The 23,838-nt window shown below is 35.4% G+C and overlaps 1 protein-coding gene across 1 annotated transcript in view; it reads right to left on the bottom strand.

Annotated features, from left to right (window-relative positions):
• eys (eyes shut homolog (Drosophila)) overlaps positions 1-22,892 on the bottom strand; it is a 133,856-nt gene extending 110,964 nt beyond the window's left edge. The window contains exons 1-5 of the mRNA XM_015374485.1: positions 22,879-22,892; positions 15,929-16,002; positions 14,140-14,236; positions 11,867-11,974; positions 8,993-9,138 (exon numbers count right to left, since the gene is read on the bottom strand). Of these exons, the coding sequence (XP_015229971.1) occupies positions 8,993-9,138; positions 11,867-11,974; positions 14,140-14,236; positions 15,929-16,002; positions 22,879-22,892 (439 nt within the window). The remainder of the gene's footprint in view (positions 1-8,992; positions 9,139-11,866; positions 11,975-14,139; positions 14,237-15,928; positions 16,003-22,878) is intronic.
• Between the last annotated feature and the right edge of the window lie 946 nt (positions 22,893-23,838).

Below are 23,838 nucleotides of genomic sequence, written 5' to 3'. Positions count from 1 at the left end.
CACATTCAAATTGTACTCTTTGCAAGTGGACTAATTTACACAAAGCCAATCATCCTATGTACTGCTGAATCCATTATCTAACGTAAAAGCAGTATGGTACAACTGTAAACCTACAATGCATATCTGTGCACATAAACTGATGGGGAGTGAAAAGAAAGTAATAATGCTTTAATTTAACAAAGTGGTGAAGGAATAGGATGACGTTGGAACTATTGTTGTTCACTCCAAAAATAATACCTTTTTTTAAATAGTGGCAAGAATTAGTTTTGGCACCAAGCATGTACTGTCTGTTAAACAGCACACATACTTTGAATGCTGCAACACCTTAAATGCATTCTATATTTGTAGGAAATCAAACACAAAGCCCTACATATACAGTACATCCCCTTAATGGGAGATTTTTTCACTAATTTAGTTTTTTGCTTGCATAAATCAAGTATTGCGGTTGGGGTGGTCTACTGTTAAACTATGTGGTGACACTTGCACTTGTGCAGGACTTTGAGATTGTCACAATAATGACACCCCATGGTTTCTTTTGTAGTTATAACCAGCCTAATGGCAAGGCACCAGAGCTTGCTTTTTGGTCATTTGTAATTTATTTAGCAAACCACTGGATAAGAGCAGATTTTACGCACTGGGGCGTCCAACACACTACGCTAACCTCAACATGGAGGTTTGTAGACAATGTATATCCACTGTAGCAGAAGAAATTCAGGAAACTTTATCAAAAGAATGATTTTTGCAAAAAATAATGATCCTTGATCTTCACGTTTCTTGGGCTGATTCTTTTCCATGAATTTCTTTAATCTTTCCACAAAATCAGTCAGCAGACTTATGTTGCCCTTCAGAAAATACAGCATATTCAATTAATTAATACAGATCCTTAACATCGTATTCCTGTTTCTTACCAGCAGCAAGCTTTCAGTCCAGATAAAACTGCTTTAACAGCAAGACCTGTTTTTTCTCTCTGATCTGTTTAGTAACATTTACATTTGAAGTGATCGCACAGCCTGGCAAAAATTGGTAAACATATGCATGTTGCATGCATTATAAAGAGATATATCTTTATCTGTTTCATGTTTTTCCTTATACTTAAAACTCATTTTTTATCATACAATGTTTGCTTACTGTAGTTGTGGCATCAGGTCATGCTCTTGTTTTGCTACTCATTTTTATTTACACTAAAGCAGGTCAAACTATAAGCAAATCTTCTTCTTTTTTTTTTTTCAAAATTAACTCCAAATGTTCTCATGATGGTCAAACAATTTAGAAAAACTGGTTGTCACCTTAGATTTCTTTTAATTTATTCAGTCTTTGCAAGCTTAAAGTTTTGGTGGGATTAGAGTTGAATTGCTTCATACCAGAAAGAAAACATCTTTGAAACTGTAATGTTTAAATTATGTATTTAAGTTATTTATTAGACAAACATTCTGTATATTTAGTGGCTTCAGACTGTGGAGCACATTCTGCTTTTATCCATTTTTGATGACTCTAAATGTCTTTGGGCTTTACTTGGCTTGTCTAATAAAACAGGCACTTTGAAGTCGAAAAGCGTAGGCGTTTTAGAAAGAAAAATATACAGTGTCAACAATAACTACAGTTTACCCTCAACTGAAATTCTGGACAAATGTTTATTTAAAACTATTAACATATGATTATAGTTGTAGATTGAACTTTACTGTTTTGTGGGTGGCCAAGCAAAGGGTTGAATTTTGATTGTTAAAGGAAGTCTTTGAACTCATACTGTCAGATTAGTATGTGAGTGTGTTCTCTTATGAAGTGATTTCTTATTCTTCCTGTCCTAAGGTGTCCTCTTTATGTCAGGATCCAAAAAGTGCAATAAGAGAAATAAAATATTGGAATTCAAAAGAGAAAACCTTTCTTCTTTTGATAGATATCTCAAACAATATCCAAGTTAACCGAATATTTTACACAGTTCAGATTGTTCCAGGGTCTGAAATAAAGCAGGTAAATTATATCCACGAAGAAACTTGCTTTCAGGATGAGTATTTGGCAACATCTGATCATTACTGGTTTGGCTGAAAGTTACTGTATAAATGCTTAATTAAAATGTGCAGCACATTTGGATTTATAAAGAGAATTAATATGCTCACTGGTCAACCATTTAAAGCTACATCAACTAATAATAAATACTAAAGTTGCAGAAGAGGGTTTGCTGATTCAATATGGAACAGATAAAAGCAATTGTCACTCAAAGAACATGAAGTTTAACAGGCCACGCTTCAACTAATCAGAAGCTTGTGCTGGATTTACATTATTCTTCATGTAACATGTATCCACTATTTTTTTTTTTTACTTTAAATTAGAAAGAGACTGCACTCTGTAACAAACAAAACTCCAGACTTATCAGTCTTAAATGTTTTCTTTAAGGTTTTCCTTAGATATAAATATTTTTGAAGAATATGATTATGTTACCTGTATGGATAAATTAAATATTTTCTAATTGGAACTTTTCTCTGTGTGAGTCTCTCCAGGTTGTAATGGATATTAACAAGAAAATTCATGCATTTCTTCCACCTGGTATATACATAATGTGTCAGTATGCAACTGCCAAACACAGCGTGATGCGTTGCCTAAACAGTGGCAGATAAATAGATAAAAGCGTTTTAAGGACTTATTTTAATTCCACAAATAGCTAGAAATTCAACATGTGATGTTGGTGAGAAAGCAGAGATAAGTTTTTGCAAAACGACAACCCTGTCAAACACCACAGATTGAACCACAACTAAAAATAGGCAATAATAATAATAATAATAATTAAACTTTACTGATCGCACATTGATATCTGCACATAAAAATGCCATTAATGTGCATCTGACTTCAATGAGCAGAAGCATCCAACTTGAGGCGTTGGAGTTCTTTTTGATGCTGGATAAGCGTTTGGTGTGTACGCAGTATCACTGCATGTTGAGCTTTTAGGATAAGACAGCTGCAGGTGTCTATGCCTATGAGACAGCACTAAGAAAAGCAGAGTGGAATTATTGCTGCTTTCACAATTATTGCTTTTTAGTTGCTAAATTTGCTAAAAACACAGAGAAAAGTCAAGGGAGCAGTGTGGGATTAAGGGTCTTGTTCAGGGACCCTGAGTGCAGGCTGTGTGGATCAAACCGGCAACATTCCCCTTTGCCACTGTTAACCTGTGCCTCTTGAGAATGTTTTAAAGATTAAGTTTTATGTTTAACCTCGTCTATGCCTTGTTTCTGTTATTTGTGAATGGTTGGTTGGTTAACTCTAGTACCATGTTGGCTTTAGGACTTCAATGGCCATTGATTAGTTGCTGCAAGAAAAGCCTATGATAGATTGAGCTCTTTGAAGACATGCTGTTGTTGTTAGTTTGGGCGTTGTTTGTGGTGTATTGGTGAATGATGTGAATACTGGTGAATACTGTATGACTAAAATTTATAAAAACTAAAATTTCCGTTTCACATAAAGACTAAACAAAAACTAAAAAGTAAACAGGCAGCCAAAAGCAATACTAATTGAGACCTTGGTATCGTTATACACATAGTATTTTGAAGTCTTTGATAATACCCACTCCTATTAGAGTCTGCAGTTTAATTGGAACTTAGTTAAAGTTCACAAGGCATTAGAACTGGTGTTTAATGATAATGGGAAAAAAAATCATCATTCAATAAAAGAATGGTGTTTATTTTGACAAAAAATTCCTGTTCAAAAATTATTCATTTACACTGAACAACCCTAGCCATCGCAAAAAAAGTTGAATCTCAGAATCCTTTTTTTCTTTTTTCTTTTTACTTTAAGCCTTGGCACCACCTGTAGTTGTCCCTCTCTCACTCACTCTGTTCTTGGGTCGCTGTATCTTCAAGCATTCTTAAAGAATGCGTTGCTGGGCCTCATTTTACACACATTTGAGTAAGTCTTTTGTTTCCCCATCGTTTATGCATTTATCCATACATAATTACACCTCCAAGCATTTGCACTTCAGCGCTGATACCAACACTCAATCCATTATGAGTTTGTTATCCTTTTCTTGATCTTTAATATATTTTATTTTGTGCACCCCTTTACTTTTTGACTATTAAGCCAATGTAACGAGTACATTTCTCCACTGTGAGATCAATAAAGTCAATCAATCAATCAAACAAACAACCAACCAATCAACCAACTCATGGTACAGTCTCCAGTTTTTTGCGACGACAAGAAGACAGTTACAATCACAGCAGGGGGGAAGGACTTTGACAAGAGCTGGCACTTACAATTAGCCAGTGATATACTAGGAGCATGTAGCATTTAATCAAGAGGAGTGAATGTGGCCTTGTCTTTAAAACTACCTCATGACTTCTTAATCTGATGGTTCAAAGATATCTGCTAACAGATTCCCCAAAACCAAAGTAGACATTTTATTTTGTGAAAGTGCTGTGTTGCCAGTTACTTTCAGGGGCACCGAACCTGGAATTTAAAGATATGTCCCCAGTGGCTACACATTACCCATTGTTGCTTTTTAAATGAAATACAAGCCAGCAGTCAATGGGCAAAACCTATATTACACTAGCACAGATATTATCACAAAAGATTGTGAAAAGCATTAACAGCCAAAACAAACAAACAAAAAAAAAAAGCACCTCACAAGCTAGAACATCATCATCAAACAATGTGCTGACTAAGTATACTGCAACAATGTGCTGATTGCACTGTACATCACTCAAGGGAGTGTGCTCCCTAATGATGGGCGAAGAAGAAAAAACAGAAGGTGATGAATACTGTGCTTAAACTGTGATTTATTTAAACAAGTTTAGCCATTAATCATGTCGTAGCAATGACTTATGACCCTGAAAACAATATGACACCTACAGTACGTGCAGCCCAAAAATATATTACAGGCACTGCAGAGGATCTTGAGCAAAAGTCCCCGAATATTGATCTGTCAGCGGATATCTATGCAGGCTGTCAAGCCTTTCAAAATATGATTTCTAAAATAGGAATTTTAGGCAATGGCTTATGATAAAAAGTAATTATAATTGTAGTACCATTAGACAAATAACTTAGCAGACATACGGAATCCAGACATTAGAAAAAGAACAAAAAAAAGCTTTTTAATCTTATTGAATACCTTTAACAATAGTCATGAAGTATCTAGGCTAGTTTAATGGGTTTTTTTTTATTTTGATTATAATGAAAGACCAACAAAAAAAGTAAGCACAGATATGAATTTAAAGAAGAAATTATAGATTGTTTTAGGATTCTTTCCCCAAATAAATATCTGAAAAATGTGAAATGTATATATATATATATATAGAGAGAGAGTTTTCTTCATTAACTCTCTTTGGAAGTCCACCTGTGTAAAACATTCTTTTTATTTTTATATTTCTTAGGCATTAGTGGCATTTATTTTTGTCATAAGGAAGACAGGAAATGAAATAGGAGAAAGAGGGTAGGTCTCCAGGCAGGTGCTTGAACCTATGATTGCTTTTACTCTGCTTTTTTTTTTTTTTGTATTTTATGATGAAATTCATATAAAGAACTTTGAATTATCCATGTACTGAATTGTGCTATACAAATAAAATCTCCTTGCCTTGCCTAAAACAGTATTTACAATAGTGAACAAAATTTATCACAAAGATAAAGGAGAACAGGGGACAGGTCAGTGAAAAAGTTCTGGAAAGATTCTAATCAGGGTTAAATGCTTTCTCAAAATGTCAATTTTCAAAGATCAAGTAAATGAACAATTTTTGATTGTATAATGTTTAATGTAGAGAGGAAGGTTATCAAATTAAATAATAAACAACAACTAATATTTTTTTTACTGAATCTATAGGATGAACAGAGTACAACTGAGTGAAAGAAGGTTATATTCATGTTTCTAAGGTCAATACAATATGATAAGACGATAAGTGAATTTGATAATTGTTCAGCGAGAGACAAGGATCAACTGTGGTACAGTGTTGCCAACTTAGAGCTTTTATTGCTGTATTTAGCAACTTTTCAGAACTCTGTTTTTTTTTAAGACAACTAGCACCAAATCTAGAAACTTTTTTCTGTGTTGATGAGGACTTTGGCGAAAACCCTGCACCAAACCCTGTCCTCTTGAGTGAGAAACGAGTGGATCGGTAAGCTCGCTTGCAAATCTCTCTCACTGTCTGCTGTTGTCATCCAGAACTGGCGGGTTGCAAGCCACAGCAGAGAGAGAGAAAATCTCAAATTCAAATCCAGATTGCAAATGAAATACACATTTGTAAAACTGCTGCTATTTCTGTCCTAAATCACCTCATGCTCTTCCTTTGTGCACCTCCCTCCTTGGTGTGTATCTGCACAGCTTTCTACTTCTTCGTGAGTTGGTTGAAGCATCAGGCAAGCTAATTAAAATCAGGCATTATGAGTCCTATCTTTTTTAACGCAAAGCCAGATCTGTGTCAGAGCATGCAGCTGCACTGGGCATCATGATAAGCTTTTTCAGACTCTTGGTGGAGGTTGGTAAAATTGCCGCCACCAACTGGTATGGCTGAATTTTATGTATTTTGTTTACTTGTTTCTATAAAATTTTCCATAGCACTCTCAACCCCCACCCAGGTAATTTCCTCCAAGCTATCCCAATATCCCTCTGCACTGCTTTAGACAGCTAAAGAGAAAAAGCAATCAGAGGGATTCCGAGTCTGCCTCAGCTGGATATGCAAATTAGGCAATCACACCATTAGGCGCATTCTAGCACCATTTAGGACAGCAAATAGAGACTTTTCTGGCTAAAGACTTGGCAATAGTGCTGTGGTATCTAGTGCTGGGTCTGGGGACTTGTTGTGTGCACAAGTCTCCTTGCAGCAGAGTGGCACTAACCAAGGGCCTGTTGAAGCAAAATCTCTCCTTAGCATGGTAAATACTGTTTCACATTCTTATGACATGATTTAAAAAGAGGTAGCCGAAGAATAATATACCATGTCTTCTTCAATACCCTGTTTTTTCTTTGTTTATAGATGTTGGAACGTGGACTGTTTTTCAGTGTAGACCTGTTTTCTGACTGTGAGTAACTGTATGCGCTCTATTTCATCCTCTGACATAGGAGCTGACTTTGAGCTCGTCTGCCTGGCAGAGTTTTTTTGGAGCTGGTAACTGTAATGGGAAAGCCTCCCCGATCATACCGAAACAGTATGTAAATTATCACTAATTTAAACTGCGGGATGCTCTGTATAGGTCTTTATGTGGGAATTGACTGGTAAATATATATTAATTGCTAGGAAATGTAGTTTAAGTATATTTTACATTACATAGAGGCATACTTTAGAAAGTAAAACTGCTATATATATTTCTGACTTTGTAAAAAAACATATTTACTTCTCCCTTTATCAGGGAGGGCGAAGCCCCAGCGCCTCCTGTGTGCCAGTCACCACTTAGAATAATAACCAAGGCTTTGAACATGTCAAGAATTACTGTTTACACCATCATCTGGAAAAGAAAGAGTAAGGCAAACCATCACATATACCAAGATAAAGCTTCTACAAAAACTGTTCATAAAATAAGAAAACCCAGATCAGCACCATAATAACATAATAAAGATAAGAAAAACACCACTATTTGTCTTGACACACAAATGTCATATTGACATGTGGTGATAGCTGAACCATAGTAGGGGCTTAGATTTGTTCAGCATGGATGCAAAAGCTGCTCTGAGTGGCTGTGAAAATTGGTATTGCTAAATGCAGGACAATATTGTTGGAGGAGGAATAAGCCATGCGACTTGGGAAGGGTTTAGGTTACACGATGGTTTAGTTTCAAACATATTAATGGCCATGAATTACTTAAATAAAGTCCAGAGTATATTCTATTGGAAAACTTTTTAAATATGATGAGACCAAAACAGGAATGACTATTAATGTTTTCTCTTTAAACAATCTATCATGAGCAAAAATAAAATTATTTTTGTGATTTATTTAAAAAAGTGTGAGAAAAAATGTTTAAGGTTATGAGGTGCAACATAAACAAGGGCTGCTTAAAACGTCAATATAAGCAGGTGGAAATTAAATATCATTTTAGCTTAATTATACCACAACTAAGCAGACACAGCATGGAAGCTACTTAAACATGAATTATTTGGAGCATTTGTTATGCAAAGAAAAGTTCTCCCTCAAATTCTCTTGTGGCCTAACTCAATAATTGGAAATAGTGTGACGCTCTGAGATTTAAGACACTTTGGTATCACCCCCCCATAAAAAAAAAAAAAAAACATAAAAAACAGAGAGAATGATGGATTTAAAGTTGCAGTACTACTGCACACATTACTGTGGCAAATATTCCGCACGAGTTCTGGTCGACTGCCGCCAATCCGGACCTGTATACCCTGCCTGCTCGCTCTCTTGGGGGACCCCTTCCCTTAGACGAGCTTATAGCAACAGAAAAAGGAAAGACTTGTACTATGGTGTGTGTAGGCCTAATAAGAAAAGCTGCTACTGTGGGAATTGGGCCATGCATGTCAGGTTCTGCTCTCTAGAGTGGCAATACCTTTGAGATTTCCCCCTTCTCTGAACTAGAGGAAGGATAAATTGATGATGCAGTGTGGAAGACAAATGAAATTAATCTTTAGAGTGTCTGACAGGAATTAATATTGGATGGTACCAACAAATATATGTAAAGAATAAATATATGGTGAGACATCCCAATGTTAGTATATATTTAGATATATATGTTGCTATAGCTAATTATTCAGAATATGACCACAATGCATTAGAATTAAACAGTAGCAATCCAACATATATAGAATGATAAACTGAAATAAAGCTATCTTAAGGATAACTCAGGCGACGTAATTTCATCTGCCTGGGTTAAAAAAAACCCCAAAAAACGTTTATCTTGAAGCAGCAGGCAAGCTAATTAAAATCGAGGCATTATGAGTCCTATCTTTTTTAACGCAAAGCCAGATCTGTGTCAGAGCTGTGTCAATAGCATGCAGCTGCACTGGGCATCATGATAAGCTTTTTCAGACTCTTGTATTGATCTTCATGTCACCTGAGGGCAAAGTGGGTACCTGAGTATCCAGGTCGGCAGACACACTTGAAGCCTCCAGGCATGTTGATACAGATGCCCTCATGTAGACAAGGTGAGACTTCACACTCGTTCACATCCAGGTCACACAACACTCCAAAATAACCAGAAGGGCAAACGCAGTGGAACCTGAAAAGGACGTCATAACACTAAATTATATAGGAATAAGGTAAAATCCTGCAGAGACCACAAACCTCAAAAGAAAAATAAAGCAGTAAAAAATTCATGCAGAAGTTTTTAAACTCCATTTAAACATTGTAATAATTTTAATTGCAAAGTTGAAGCAAAATTAATAACTTATTTGATTTTCTTTATTTTGTATTAATACAATTCTGAAATGTCTAGTAAATGTATAAATTCCTCCCTTTTATTCTGGCTCCCATAAATAAAAAACAAGTCAAATGATCTAAATAGTTGGTGAAGTCCGACTTCCGAATTTAATCTCCCATATACTAGTTATTTTTTAGCAGTTATTAATAATTAATCAGAGTTAAAAAGCTACTCTGACCAGTAGCAGGTTGATTAAATAAATAAATGTCAAACCTTTTAAACTTTGGGGTTTATTTAAAGCTGGATGACACTGGAACTAAAGGAAAACTTTTTCTAAATCTGATTGCCACAGGGCTTTCAGAGAAATGGGAAAGCATGCTGATGAATTATCCGGGATTCCTTTTTAATTGGGTAATCCAAATTCTGGGGCTTCAAATTCCAGGCTTTCAGTGGAATAGGGCCTATTAAGACAAAGGAACTACAGGAGATGGATCAGGAATAAAGTCTTCCAAAGCTTTAAACATATCACCGAGCATGCATTCCTTTACTCCAAAAATCTTTCCTTTGGGAAGGTGTAACAGGTAAGAAGCAATTAGAAAAAAGAAAAGAGACATCAGAAGTGTAAATTTTACTATGTCATGGGCAAATTAAAGATTGGTCCATGAGTTTTATTGGTTAACTGGGAGCCAAAATTTCCCATCTTGCGTTACAACCAAAAGGCTACAAGAACGGAAGGATTTACACTGCATACTGTATAAACATGCACAGGCAATACCCAAGGTGGACCTTCATTATGGAAGCCTTGTGCTTTGGAAATGCTTTTTAAGGCATAAACTTTAGCTAAATGTAAAATAATTCTTAGGAAAAACCTGATTGAGGCTTTTTTTAATATTCCACTAAACAAAATAAGCAATGGAAGTATGTATAATTTGTGCTGATATTGTATCAGATAAATACTAATACAAAGGATACTCCATTATGGGTGAAGTATCAGGAATGAAAACGTATTAGGACATACCTAATTAAGAGTAGTGAGAAAGTTGTCTCTCATGATCCATGGGCACTAAATATTTAGCTAGAAGAATGGTTTACTCTAAATCAAAGCATATAGATTAGATGTCTTAGAATGGCCCAAGCTGAGTCCAGATCTTGGTATGTGTGTCAAGAAAATGATGTTCAAAGATGATACACCCCACAGGACTGAATTTCAACTATTGCAAATATATTGGTGAAATATTGTGTCTATGAACTTTTAAAATGTATGTAGATTTACCACAAAAGCTGTAACTGCATTCCGTATTGTTTAATATTAAGGTTGGCAAATGATAAATTCTACACTGGCTATTTCTTTTTTGTCTTGTAAATATTTGTTTTTGTAGAACAGTCTTTTCCTTCCACTTCACAAAATGTGCAAAAAACAACTTTTCATATAATTGTACAGAGATAATCATAAAAAAAAAATCTATTTAAACCTACAAAGAAAAAGCATAGTGCAGCTTCCCTGTGTTGTCTAGATATGTGAAAAACCTGTAACAATGGTATAGCATTGTTCCCTGTGCGTGTGTCTTATTCTAAATTCTGTTTAAATTATGTTGATATAGTATATCAAATTAAATCCCTCTGTGAACCTGTTATCACATAAACATGCATCTCCAAGGAGAAAGCAATTGTGCCTAGATTTAAGTTATGACAAAGAATATAATTAGGCACCCCCATGCTAAAGTCTTAATATATTCTTGATTAAATAAACCAGCAATATCTCAATCAATTTTTGCAGTGTGCTAAAACGTAGCTTTTTGTTCTAAGTACAGCCTGCTAAGCACATAAGACAGGACTATTTTCATTGCTTCTTTCACAGCTTGTACTTTACTCGGTTTAGCATTCTCACCCAGCCAAGTTCAAAGTATGTAAAATAAACAGGATGTTTACAAATAAGATCAGGCTTTAGAGATGATGGTACAGAGATTGCATCATCACTATGGTAGAAATTGACTTATTAACTCAGGAAGACGAAGATGGAGATGAGGATGTGGATTAGGCAGCTTTAAAACACACCTGATGAGAACTCCCTAGACTGTGCAAATGGGGGAGTTTTCTGAGCCAGGCCAGGCCACATGGGAGCTAAGTCATGACGAGGACAAAAACTGAAGACAAACCATTTAGGACTCAAATTGGCCCTGGGACTTCTCTTTCCATCTGTCCGACTAAGTCTTGATGCCCTGGGGCTCCCATTAAGCACAACAGAGAGAGGCGCTGGTGGAGTAAAGACCAATCTAGATATATGATGCTTTCCTGCAGAATCCACTCTGTCTTTGGAAGGAAAGCTTATGCGTGTCAAGGATGAATACAGGCTTGTTATATAAAGTGAAACACTTTGAAGACAAACACCATGGCCACAAATGTTTGGCTATGAAATTATTTTGTTTGTTCACCTTTCAAAGCAAACTCATGATATTAATTGTGCTTGCTTCAGACAGAGCAAAAAATTGTTTTGTTTTTTTCAACTTACATTATAGTAAACAGCCTATGTGCAAATTCAAAGAAAAATGGAAAAAAATAAACAAAATTGGAATATAATTATACTAACTTATTCACAAGGTCTTGACAGATGCCTGCGTTGCTGCAAGGGTTGGAGGAGCACTCATTGATGTTTTCCTCACAGAGGAGGCCAGAAAATCCCATCTGACAATCACACCTGCAAAAGAAAAATATTTTAATCAATGTTCTTTCCTCAGACAGAAAATAGGAGGTTTATGTTTTCTGTGGACACAAGCTGAGTGCAAAAGTAAATGAAAAATATACTTAAGTAAGCCTGACATTTACAGTACTTGAATACAAGATTCACCGAAATGAACTACACAGTTAGCCTTAAACTGTTTATTATAACTTAAAAATATTGAAACCTTAAAGGAATAGTACACCCAAAACATGATTAGCCTTCATTTTCTACTCACCCCCATGCTGAACAACACCCTGGAGTACTTTTTTGATATCTCAAATGCATCTGGAGATCTGGGAGGCTTCTTGCTGTCTGCTGACATTCAAATAATGGAGGTCTATGGTGACCGAGACAGAAAGGTCCATAAAAGTCCACAAAAAACGTGTCAATATTCCTCCATACTGCTCGTCCAATGTATTCCAAGTGTCCTGAGTGGGTAGCATCCAGAATTTACTCGAAACAAAGTCATTTAGAAGGTTTTTAGAGCATAAACAGTAGTGTATAGGATTTCCTAATAGCGCGCACATGCGCGATCACGACGCTACGGAAACCGGCAGACCAAACCAGATGAAAGTGCGCATTCAGCGTCTGCTCTTCCAATAATGCAAGCGTAGAAGAAGAAATGTGCCGTTTACCTGTGCAAAGAAAGAAACAAGGAAAGAAAAATGTCTGAGGACTTCAGTGTTGAGGAAGAGCATGAGTTCTTTGCCGAGCTGAATGCGCTGGTTTGGTCTGCCGGCTTCCGTAGCGTCGGGATCGCGCATGTGCGCGCTTTCAGGAAATCCTATACACTACTGTTTATGCTCTAAAAACATTCTAAATGACTTTGTTTCGAGTAAATTCTGGATGCTACCCACTCAGGACACTTGGAATACATTGGACGAGCAGTATGGAGGAATATTGACACGTTTTTTGTGGACTTTTATGGACCTTTCTGCCTCGGGCGCTGGGCACCTCCATTATTTGAATGTCAGCAGACAGCAAGAAGCCTCCCAGATCTCCAGATGCATTTGAGATATCAAAAAAGTACTCCAGAGTGTTGTTCAGCATGGGGGTGAGTAGAAAATGAAGGCTAATCATGTTTTGGGTGTACTATTCCTTTAACAATTTGAGCCAATTTTACAATTCATTCTCTTTAAAAATATATGATAGGTCATTTAAAGTTTTTAAATAAACCCCGACTTTCTGCACATTATCAAAAAAAATCTATGGCTTTAACCTACATTTTTTCATATTTAGTCTGCAACATAAACTTCAACAATACATTTTGTTGAACATTGCAGTAAATCTTTTACTAGGCACTTCTGAACTTAGTGCAGTCAATGTGAGATATGGTTTCCACAAATTATGGTAGGTCAGTATAGAAAAATACCAAAAAATGCCTTACTACACCTTATTTATTTTAGTTCACATGCCGAGTAATTTATATACAGTACATGCTATGTAAAATATTTAAATGATAGCTAATTAGACATAAACAGGTCAAGGTTTTACATATTTATGAAGTCTGAGTTCATTTTTATAGAAAATTTGAAAATACTAATTGACCAAAATGCTGTACATGGTGTAAAATTTAACAGTTAAAATAAATAGCATAAGGGATAGAATAAAACAATAAAACAAAATAAAAAAATAACATAACACATGAAATAGCTTGGAAATCTGAACATTAAAATTCTATAACAATCAGTTTAACAACAAAAAAAAATTTTTTTTTTTTTTTATTTCAAGAAGAATGCTTTTTAAATTAATAATGTATAAGTCAATAAAGATAGTATCGACAACAGCAAGAAAGGACACTGCTGACAAAATAAGTGATAAAGATATATTACAGAGGAAATAAAAGAAAGAAACTATGAACTCAGAGGAAGAAGGAAATGGAAGACAGTATATGCAAAGAAAGAAAGAAGGAAAGAAAGGTAACAAAGGAGGAAGGAATCAAAAAATACTAAAGAATAATAAATAGAGATTACATACATAACAAAGGAAGGGAGGATGCAAGGAGGAAGTGACACATTTTTTCATATTTTTTTTCCAATACTTAATCAAGCCTGAACTAAAAGGCATTCTTTTCCAGACTGTCTTGGTGCCTTTAACCTCCTGAGGGGTACAAAGATACATTTTTCTTTTATTTTCTTTACCTGTAACCATTCACCTGGTCCACACATTTCCCAAGATTTTGGCATGGGTCTGAAGCACACTCATTGGTGTCAATTTCACACAAACTTCCTTCAAATCCTGAAAGATAGATGAGATGGTCATGGATCAGCAAACCTCACAACATTCCGAAAACATCAAGGCCGATGATAACAAAGGCCTCAGTGAATGCCATTTTAATGGAACTACTAGCCCCTGTAGCATATCTCATCTTCCAGCTCTAAGCACTCACTGTTTCCCCTTCAAGGGTGTGTAAGTCTAACAATAATACAGTGCTGCAGACAGATTGGTCTGAGGGTTAGTGGTTTGGGAGTGTGTACTGTATGTGGCCATGCATTTGCATCAGTGTGTGTGTGTATGTTTGTGAGAGTGGAAGCCAGTGAGCATGGGGACGTGTAAAGTTAAGGTAAGAGGGAGAGGCTAAGCCCAAGAGCTCTTTTGGCCTCGTTCATTAGAGGGTTGAGGGCAGCGCAGCTAAGCAGATCAGCATGGATGTTTTGTCTCAATTGTCAGGTGGCCTGGGAGTCTGTAAGGTTCAGCCTGCAGGAGGATTTATACTTGTTTTGAGGCTAGTGATTCATGTATTTTTTGTACAATCTACCCAATTTTATTGATTTGATTGTGTGAATGTTATTTTTCTCATTTTGTATCTGTTTTGTTTTTTTATCTGTACTGTTCTATGTTTAATTTATTTATTTTTTTCTGTACAGCCCTTTGGTCAGCTGTGGTTGTTTTTAAGTGCTTAACAAATAAAATGGGATTGGGAAAAATCAACAAACTTGGTAATATTGAATCAAAAATTATACAAAACTAAATATCTTTACGAGTGAAGGGGCTCTTCAGTAACAACTTTAGTAACAGATTGTGTACAACAACACAGGATTTGTTTGCCATACAATACCCAAGGCGGTCTGCCTGTCTATCTATCTCCTCAAAAGACTGTAAACAGTACCTCCAATTTAGCAATTTGGAAAAGTTTTTTGACTTATTAGAATTTGATAAAAAGAGAAACTTAAGAAATCATTCTTTCTTACGTGTTCGTAACAGTGGCAATATAATTACCCAATAAATATCCCCCAGTCTGCAGGCAAATGTTCCATCCAAAGTTATCTGAATGTTCACACTCCATGGAAAAAATCTTTTGGCAGGGATTTTATTTATTGAGTTTATGTCTATTAATATTTATCTTTTCAAAAATTGTAATTTTTGCCTCATTAGAAAGTGTGCACTCCTGATGTTAAGCATATGTTCTTTGCGCAATCTGTTAATAGCTGCGATCATAGAAAATAGAGAGAAGCAAAGTGCAAATGCGCTATAAATAAAAAGTGTGCTGCAAACACAAAAGGCACTGCAAATACATGAACTGTGCTACCACATAAAAAAAAAAAAAACAGGAGAAGGAAAATGCAGCAAGATTGTTAAATCTTATTAAAAAATGGAAATTGAAAATTAGAGTCTTGACTACTGTTTTTATACAATTTAGGTGAGGGTTTCCAGTACTGGATGCAATGGAATCAGAGGGTTAAGACCAAAAGCACGAAATTGGTATTTTTTTTTTTTTTTTTTTACTTGTTTTCCGATTCTGCTGTCCTGTAAATAACACATGGCAGCAATTGAAATTATGCTCTTACTGTTGTGTTACTCCTTTACTAATGTATCGTTTCTCAGATAGTGTATACAAAGGAGAAAACATGTTTAAGCATTAACAGAATTTACTCCTGTGACAGTTAAAAAACCATTGATACAAGCACAAATTTCAGAGAAAGATCTCACCTTCTATGAGGCCCTTACGCTCGACCAGTTCAGGGGAGAACCCACTGAAAAGGTAGAGAGCCTCGGTCTGTGTTCTGTCAGAACAGCATATGCTGTCACATCACCCTAAATTGTTCTAATATGCATGTGCACACAGGCATAGCAGAGAATTATTCCCACATTGAGTTTTAGCACTAGTGTACCGACCAGCAAAAGACGCTTATTTCAAATTTTAAAAAAGAACATCTGCTTTGATTATATATTTCTTGGATGTCGAAACAGCCAGACACGCCTGAAGTTTCCGGGATGTTGAGAGAAGAAGCCTCCATAGCTAAAACCATATTAGATTATAATAATTTAAAATAAATTACTTTAGTACGGTAGTTAAAAAAAACAACAAAAAAACATGTGTGCAGGATTTCAATTTGGTTACATTTTGTTTTCATGTTTAAAATCATCAAAACATTGGCTGTGCTTTATAAAGTGACGTAGAATTAATTTAGATTAGATAAAAACTAAGTATGTGTCGATCTGATAGCGTATGCTGTTCGGACAGAAGACCGGCTTTCCCATTTTACAGTATCTAAAAGTCAGCCAAGACATGTCTACCAAAAGCCCCAAGTCAGCATCCGGCTCCTCTCACAGAGCCTACAGCATCACCATATAAGGTGACGCTTGGAGCTGCTCTGACCACCATATGTCAGCATAAGGATGTCCATTTTGGCTAACCCACACATAAGAGTGAAGAGATACAGAAATGAACAGATGTAACAGTTATCTAAAACAGAAAATAAAGTAAAAAGAAATTCATCTTCAACATTACTTTTATAAATTCATAAAGTAAAGGAAAAAGAAAAAAGAAAAAGAAGAAGTCAAAGGGGAGTGACACTCCTCAGTGCATCCAGGGACATTTGAGACCACAAAGAGAACAGCATGTTGGGTGAATTATGGGACAACACCGCTTTCCAAGCTGGTCTGTCTGTCAAAGCCACAGTGGAGCCCCTTGGGGACTATTTCGAATGTCAATGCAATGTAATGCATCTTCTACCACTAAGCAGTGACTGGAGGCTTCTATTTGACAGAGAACAGAGAGAGACACCCAAGGCACAAACCCACAAAGCCATTCCATCATTTGGCAGGAGTTACAGTATGTGATAACTGCAGCTGCCAGTAACTGTCTCGGAGGAGAAGAAATTGTGCATAATCCCCAGTGGATACTCAACTCACTTGGATTGACATTGTGATTGAAAAATGATGAATGTCTGCTCTTTTTTTGTTTTTGCAACTTGAAGTTTGGTTTGGACCGAAGAGCAGAACCCACTGCTTTTGCAGTATAGATTAGGATCTCTGTCTGAGGTTATATCTGTGTGCTGTCACACATCAAATGTCAGATGTCGCTCGTGGTTTAATCTGTGCAGGATTATCTTGCTCACATGAAAATGCAACATAACTGTCAGTTTTGGGTCACAGTTCTGACCCTCTAAGTTTAAAATGTTGATCAGAACCTATTGTGCATTTGGTATAAGAGTCTTTTTCTGTGTTTATTGACATTCACGTAACATTAAAAGTTTAACCTTGAAGGGTTTGTAAAAAGGCAAGTTTTTTTTTTTTACAATTCAAATCTAGCTAAAAATGCCTTTTCAAAATGGTTATTTAGTTAGATTTTAATTTATTTGAAGATCCACCAATCATTTTTAAGCCTTTCTTATTTATATTGTAAGCAAAGAAACATTGACTGGAGTAAAGAATGAAAACATAGTCTCTAATTATTTTTAACAAGAAGACAGATATTAAACATCTACTCTAAATTCTGCCAATATTTCCAAATGCACTTAGTTCAAGAGAGGACTATTTAATCTAACCACTCTGGTATTTACACTCTTGTGCCCTTAAAACCCAAATTAACCTTTCAAGTTGTTATTGAAATATTTTTTTATTATTTAATTGCTTTTTATATTTCTAACTTTCATCATCCCTAAGCTGATTCTATGCATTGCCTTACAGGGAAAAAGGGGCACATTGTGCTTGAAAACTTAGCACACCATATTAAAGAATTATAACAACAAAGTGAGACCTCTTGCTACCGAAAAACATTTTTTTTTTAACTTAGACATTATCTATAATTAATAAGGGAAAATGTTTTTCTCTAGCTGTACAGATTAGGTGCTAAAAGAGCCACTTCGACTTAACTTGTCTTTAGGCTGAATTGATTGCGCTCTGGCCAAGATCACTTGCTAATCAGACAGAGTGGTCATGTTTTTTACTGGTCTGGGGTGGTGTTCGATGTTAGATTTTCCATGATACAGGCAATTCAAACCATACAGCACAGGCCCTTTAACACAACGTATTTTTTTGCTTGGGAACCCTGCTAAATAATACATTTTCTTTTGAATATAAACTAATAAGCTGGAAACAAACATAACAAATGTGGTATCGAAAACTTATCCTTGAAATTTCATATAGCTTTTTTATGAAGATAATAAATATTAAATATTGTATGTAGGTATATAAATCCTAATAGGTAGATCAGGTTATGTTCACCAAATTTAACGAAACATAAAGAAGCACGTTCCTTAAGTAAGTATGATGAGATTGTAAATGTCTATACATGGAACTAGGTGAGTGAGGTTTATTTACTGTTAACTTCAACACATAACCCACCTCTTTAGCTGTAAAGATTAAGACATAAAATAATAAAGTTCCCAAAGAAAGAGCCAGCCACTAGACCAAATAACATAATGGTTGAAAATGCAGCTGTAAATTGCATTAAAATAGAAAAAAAAATTATTAAGTAATTATTAATTATATATTTCATCTATTTATTTTTCCTGTAACCTGGTGCCAAATATCTTAGAGTACTCTAGCAGAATCTACCAAACCTTGGAAAACTCATACTGTAATACACGTTGCAGCCATGGATGATGTTGGCAGGAAAAATCTGAAAGAGTTTCTTTCTTTACTAAAAACATTTGAAGATCTTCATATTAAGTTGTTTTACAGTGGACCCTTTACGCAAATTTATTTTGAAGATGGGATTTTTGGAGACTTCTGATGATTATTAATGGCTAAATCAAAGCTTCCCTCTTTAGTAAAAAAAAAAAAGGGGGAGTGGTGGCCAAGTGGTTAAAACATATAGCTTGGAATCCTGAAGTTGTGGGTTCGAGCCCCACATCCACGGACTGCCACTCTGGGTCTCTGAGCAAGACCCTTAACCCCACACTGCTCCCCAGGTGCCACATGATGGCAGCCCACCACTCCCCAAAGGGATTGGTTAAATGCAGAGAGTGATTTTTTCCAATGTAAGATCAATGCAGTTCAATTAATACATTTATTTAAAAAAAATTAAGTCATGTAAATAAAAAAATAAATAAATGAATTCTGGATGGTCAAACTATTTTGCAGTGACAAAAACTTCTGATCTGTCTGGTTTAATTGCCTTAAGACCGAATGCGCATTTAAAGGGGAGGAAGATCCAGGTCTGTGAAAATGCTGGCCATTCGATTTTGGTTTTGAAATAGGAAATCGAAAATCTGAAAATGAACAATTTCCTGATTCCCAAGGCTAGTACTATTTACAGTATGTTGATATCTAGATTCAAAGATAAAAATATCATGCATTTTTGTTTTAGAGCATGAAGCATTCTAGAGTTAAACACTGATATGTTTCCATCTTAATTTTCCTAGTTTTTATAGAACTACATGAGGTTCATTACTGCTTTTCCCCTACCTCTTGAAAACAGCAGTTATGCATGCTGGAAACAAAGGTTTCAAAGCTTATGGAAAGATTAGCATTTGGCCTGAGTAATCAAATATTACTAAACTTTTTGTGACCCTTTACCAGTAGGGAACACCCTTTATTTCTAAAGGAAACATTTTCCACATAAAAATAATCATGCAATGCTTTCAAAAAAAAAAAAAAAAAAAAAACTATATATAGGCCCTGATGTATGTGTGGCTAGCTGTAGTATTACATGTGCATTCTTTGCTTCACTTTCAGGGCCTTTTATGTTGATCTGTGAAATCACTGAGCCAGTTACACTTTATTGGTCTTGTAAGGTGTAGTAAGATCATACTAAAAATGTTGTATATAAAGAACAAGTATTTTCTTTGAAGAGCTGTTATACTTGTAATTTTTATTTAATCTTTATATGCTTTTTTTTAACATTTTTTGTGTCATTTTCTAAGATGTGGGGTCTCCTGTGTGGTAAAGTCTATTCCAACTTTAAGATTTTTCTTTTGTTCTTTTCATAACTTTTTATCTTTTTTTGGTGCATACCTGTATCCTTTCATTTTCCTATTTGCTTCACTGCTGATATGGCGGTAGGACAGTAAAAGATAATTTTACACCTCCATTGTTTTGCAGTGAAAAAGCTTTTATATGACCAACTGTATAACTGTATAATGGGCAGGCTCTCTCCTTTAAAGACATAAGAGCTGCTAAAAAACCAAGAATGGCGGTCTTCTTTAAAACAATCACACATTAAATTTCTGTTGTTCTTTGTCATTTTTTTTCAGTGATATAGATTTAATTCTTTGTACTCCATTTGTTTATTTATGTTTGTTTTGCATATAGAAGTAAAAATTACAATGTATGGTACCATACAAATAAACCTGTCGAGCCCCATACTTCTGTTGAGGCAGCTGGTCTATCCAATGTTATTATGAAAGGAGGAAAGAAATGCACGGAGAACAGACTTTTCTCAACACATCTTTGGCACTACATTCTCGACTTATATTCGGTATATATCAATTTTTTACTGGCATAACTCCACTGTAGCTCATTACCCACATGTTTAGTGGAAGACAATCTCTATCTTGTCAAAGGTGAAGGCTGCTGTAGCATGCCATGGAAATAAAAAGGTTTTCTCTCCATCTGGCCAAAAGTGCCAGAGGGGATATTATGAGCCACAGAGACTCATTGATTTTTTTGCATGTAAACGCTCCACACAATGTTTCTAAATATTTTGTGTATTCTATACAATAGTCTGCAAAGTAAAGTGGTTCCTTGCAACATAAACTATTTTGAGCTAATTACCCAAGTTTGATTATGAGCAGAAACATACAAAAGCCGGTCAACAAATATGAGAAGAGCCTATATGCTCTAAAACCAAAAGGTATATTTTCATTGATTACAAGAAGGGGTATAAGATTGTTTTAAACTAGGCCTCATTTAAATAAAATTAAAACAACAGATAAAGTGCATTTAATGTCAAAATTGATTAAGCTCTTATTTCTAAGTTTTACTCTTAAATTATGTGTTTATTGCTATATTGCTACCAGTAAAAACATATTGGTTTTAGGGGAAACCATTTTAAAAGTCTAAGTTTTTCATGATTCTCAGTAATGTGGGCATCAATATTTATTTACATCATTAATACATTTTCATTTTGAATATCTTAAAATGTGTCTTTCAACTTCGCTTTCAAACACCTGATTTTTTTTCTCATTAAAAATTCCCAAATTGCAGTGTTGTTGGCATGGTTTCTCAGGGGTATGTTTCTAATTAAAATTTTAGGATTAAAATGATCTGCACAGATCATTTTCTGTTCTTGTTTTTAAACCTCCTGCCCCAAAACCAAGACAAATACAGACATCTATTGTACAAAAATAAAACAGAAGCAGCTTTACAGCAACTGCCTTGAGAACAAAAACAAATAGAGAACATTACAAATAGTGCAAATAGAAAAAAGAAACTGAAGATTCAAACCATTTTTTAATAAAAGGAAAAAAAAAGGGGGGGGGGGTTCTCTGGTCAGCTTCACAAAGAACCCAGGAAGGGATGCCATCCTCTGTGTAATTTGTTTCCTGGACCTACAATAGTTTATCGGTTATTTGCCAAATAATCTATAACATCCATCTATAACATAATATCCATATTTTAATGTGCATGAGAAGGAGCAATAGAGTCCTTTAACTGAAGGAAGACAGCTTATCTAGCCAGTAAGTAGTTTGGATCTAGGTAGTCTTGGAAAACAACACAGCGGGGTATGGCCGGCTTTAACATTGCAAGACATCAGAGATATCAGACATCGGACCTATACCCACCCAGGTCTACACCTGCTGAAGTCTTTCTAGTGACAATATTTATTTAAACTATTAACATTAAAATTACAGTTTACAAACTGATCAAAGTTGACAGCAATATCTTAGCAGCCAATAGTTAAAGCTCTTTAGTAAACTGAATTTCTAAGATCAAGCTTCATGCAAAATAAGAGCAGGTTTTAGGAGATTCTGGGTCTCATCTGCTGAGAATTTAAGCAGTGTCCCAGCCGGTCTGTTTCTAATGGTAAACCTGACTGGTAGAACCAAGCCTCCTGATGAGCCACTTAGTAAGCCACTCTAAGTCTGATCTTCCTGTCAAGTTAACCACCTGTTTCTGCTTTGTGCATGCCATGTTGAGTTTTGTGGTTTGTCCTCTTTTCTACAATAATCTGTTTAATCATGGATCTCCTTGGACTAACTATATGCTCCACTGGTAGCCTGTCTGCCCACTAAGTCCTGTGCAATCATCCTTTGGAACTCAGGAAATGAGTTTGACAACTTTAGACTACCTTATCAATGGCTAAGAGGATGTTTTACTCATTTATGACATTTTCCTACTAAAGGTTTACCAGTAACTCTACCCCTGGTAAGCCAAGACCCAATGACTGTTTTTATTACAATATTATTCTGAAATCACCTTCTCTATGTATTCTCTCCTATCTCCAGATGCCAGTTGAACCTGCATATCAGAAGCTGATTTTAATCTATACATTCTTGCAACAAAAAAAACTTAATTGCTGGTGATTTCTGATTGTAGGTCAAAACGATTCATATTTCCATGTACCATTATGCTCATTTTCAAACTTTCAAAAGCAAATCCATACCAAGCCACAGTTAAAAGCAATTAACTCAAACTGTTCCTGTAAGCTATCTTCCTGTAGACTCAAATTTAATAACTAGATATTTTCTGTATAAAATTTTCTATCTTACCTGTCTATTTCCATGGTAAATATTTCAGATATTCATGTTAAATCAACCTCAGATGCTAGACTGAACATACTGTAAGTCTGAATCTGTATTTCACCTCTTCACAATCGTCAAAAGGACAAAGTCGGTAAGGATGGATAAATTCTAAAGTAACTTTGTAGCATACAAACTCAAATAACGTCTTTGTCCACTTACTAGACAAACAGATTTTATAGCTACTTTTTACCCAAGGGCTGAAATTTTTATCCATAAAAATGAAAATAATAATTTGTAATTGTCCTGACAAAAATGTTAAATACAGTAGAAAATAGAAAAATAAATGAAACTTCAATAAAAGTCAAATAACTTTGCCAACATTCAGCACGTAATGTCTATCCATGTAATTTTCCTTATATCTGAAGATAAATGCAGAAAATGTTTATTCTAACTAGACATGTGAAAACTCTGAAGCCAACACAATTTACTTGACTTAACACCTATACTGAATGGTAAATATGACAAGTTACAAGTTGTATAACATACTGTGACTGTTATGTAGGTTGAATTTATGGTGAATAATAAGGAAGAGTAGTGAGTCACAGTCGCTTGTCTGAAGAGAAAACGACCGAACCCACGCAAAGCTCTTGTTGTAATGTATGCAGCCAGTTCCCAATTTCCTTTTCCTCTCCAAGGAACCTTTCTGAAACTAACCCAGCTGCTCTATTTATATCTGGCAACATCTCTTTCATCTTAGTACAGAGAGAGCCATTAGTTACAGCGCAACCTCATAGCACCCTAACCTGACGACGGGAAGTCGAAAAATAAAAAAAAGTGGTTAATTTCAAGATACAAACTACTGATATAACATTCAAACAGGATTTTAACTAAAATGAAGTCATATTATTGCTCTCCAGAACTGTAAGGCTTTATGCATACAGTATATTCATGTGTTAAATTTGTTGTTTTTGCTTTTGCAGTTTCGAT

Source organism: Cyprinodon variegatus, unplaced genomic scaffold (genome assembly GCF_000732505.1).
Source record: "Cyprinodon variegatus isolate N-32 unplaced genomic scaffold, C_variegatus-1.0 Scaffold104, whole genome shotgun sequence".
NCBI lineage: Eukaryota > Metazoa > Chordata > Actinopteri > Cyprinodontiformes > Cyprinodontidae > Cyprinodon > Cyprinodon variegatus.
The sequence above is the reverse complement of the archived record's forward strand: the minus strand, read 5'-3'. Positions and strand labels throughout refer to the sequence as shown.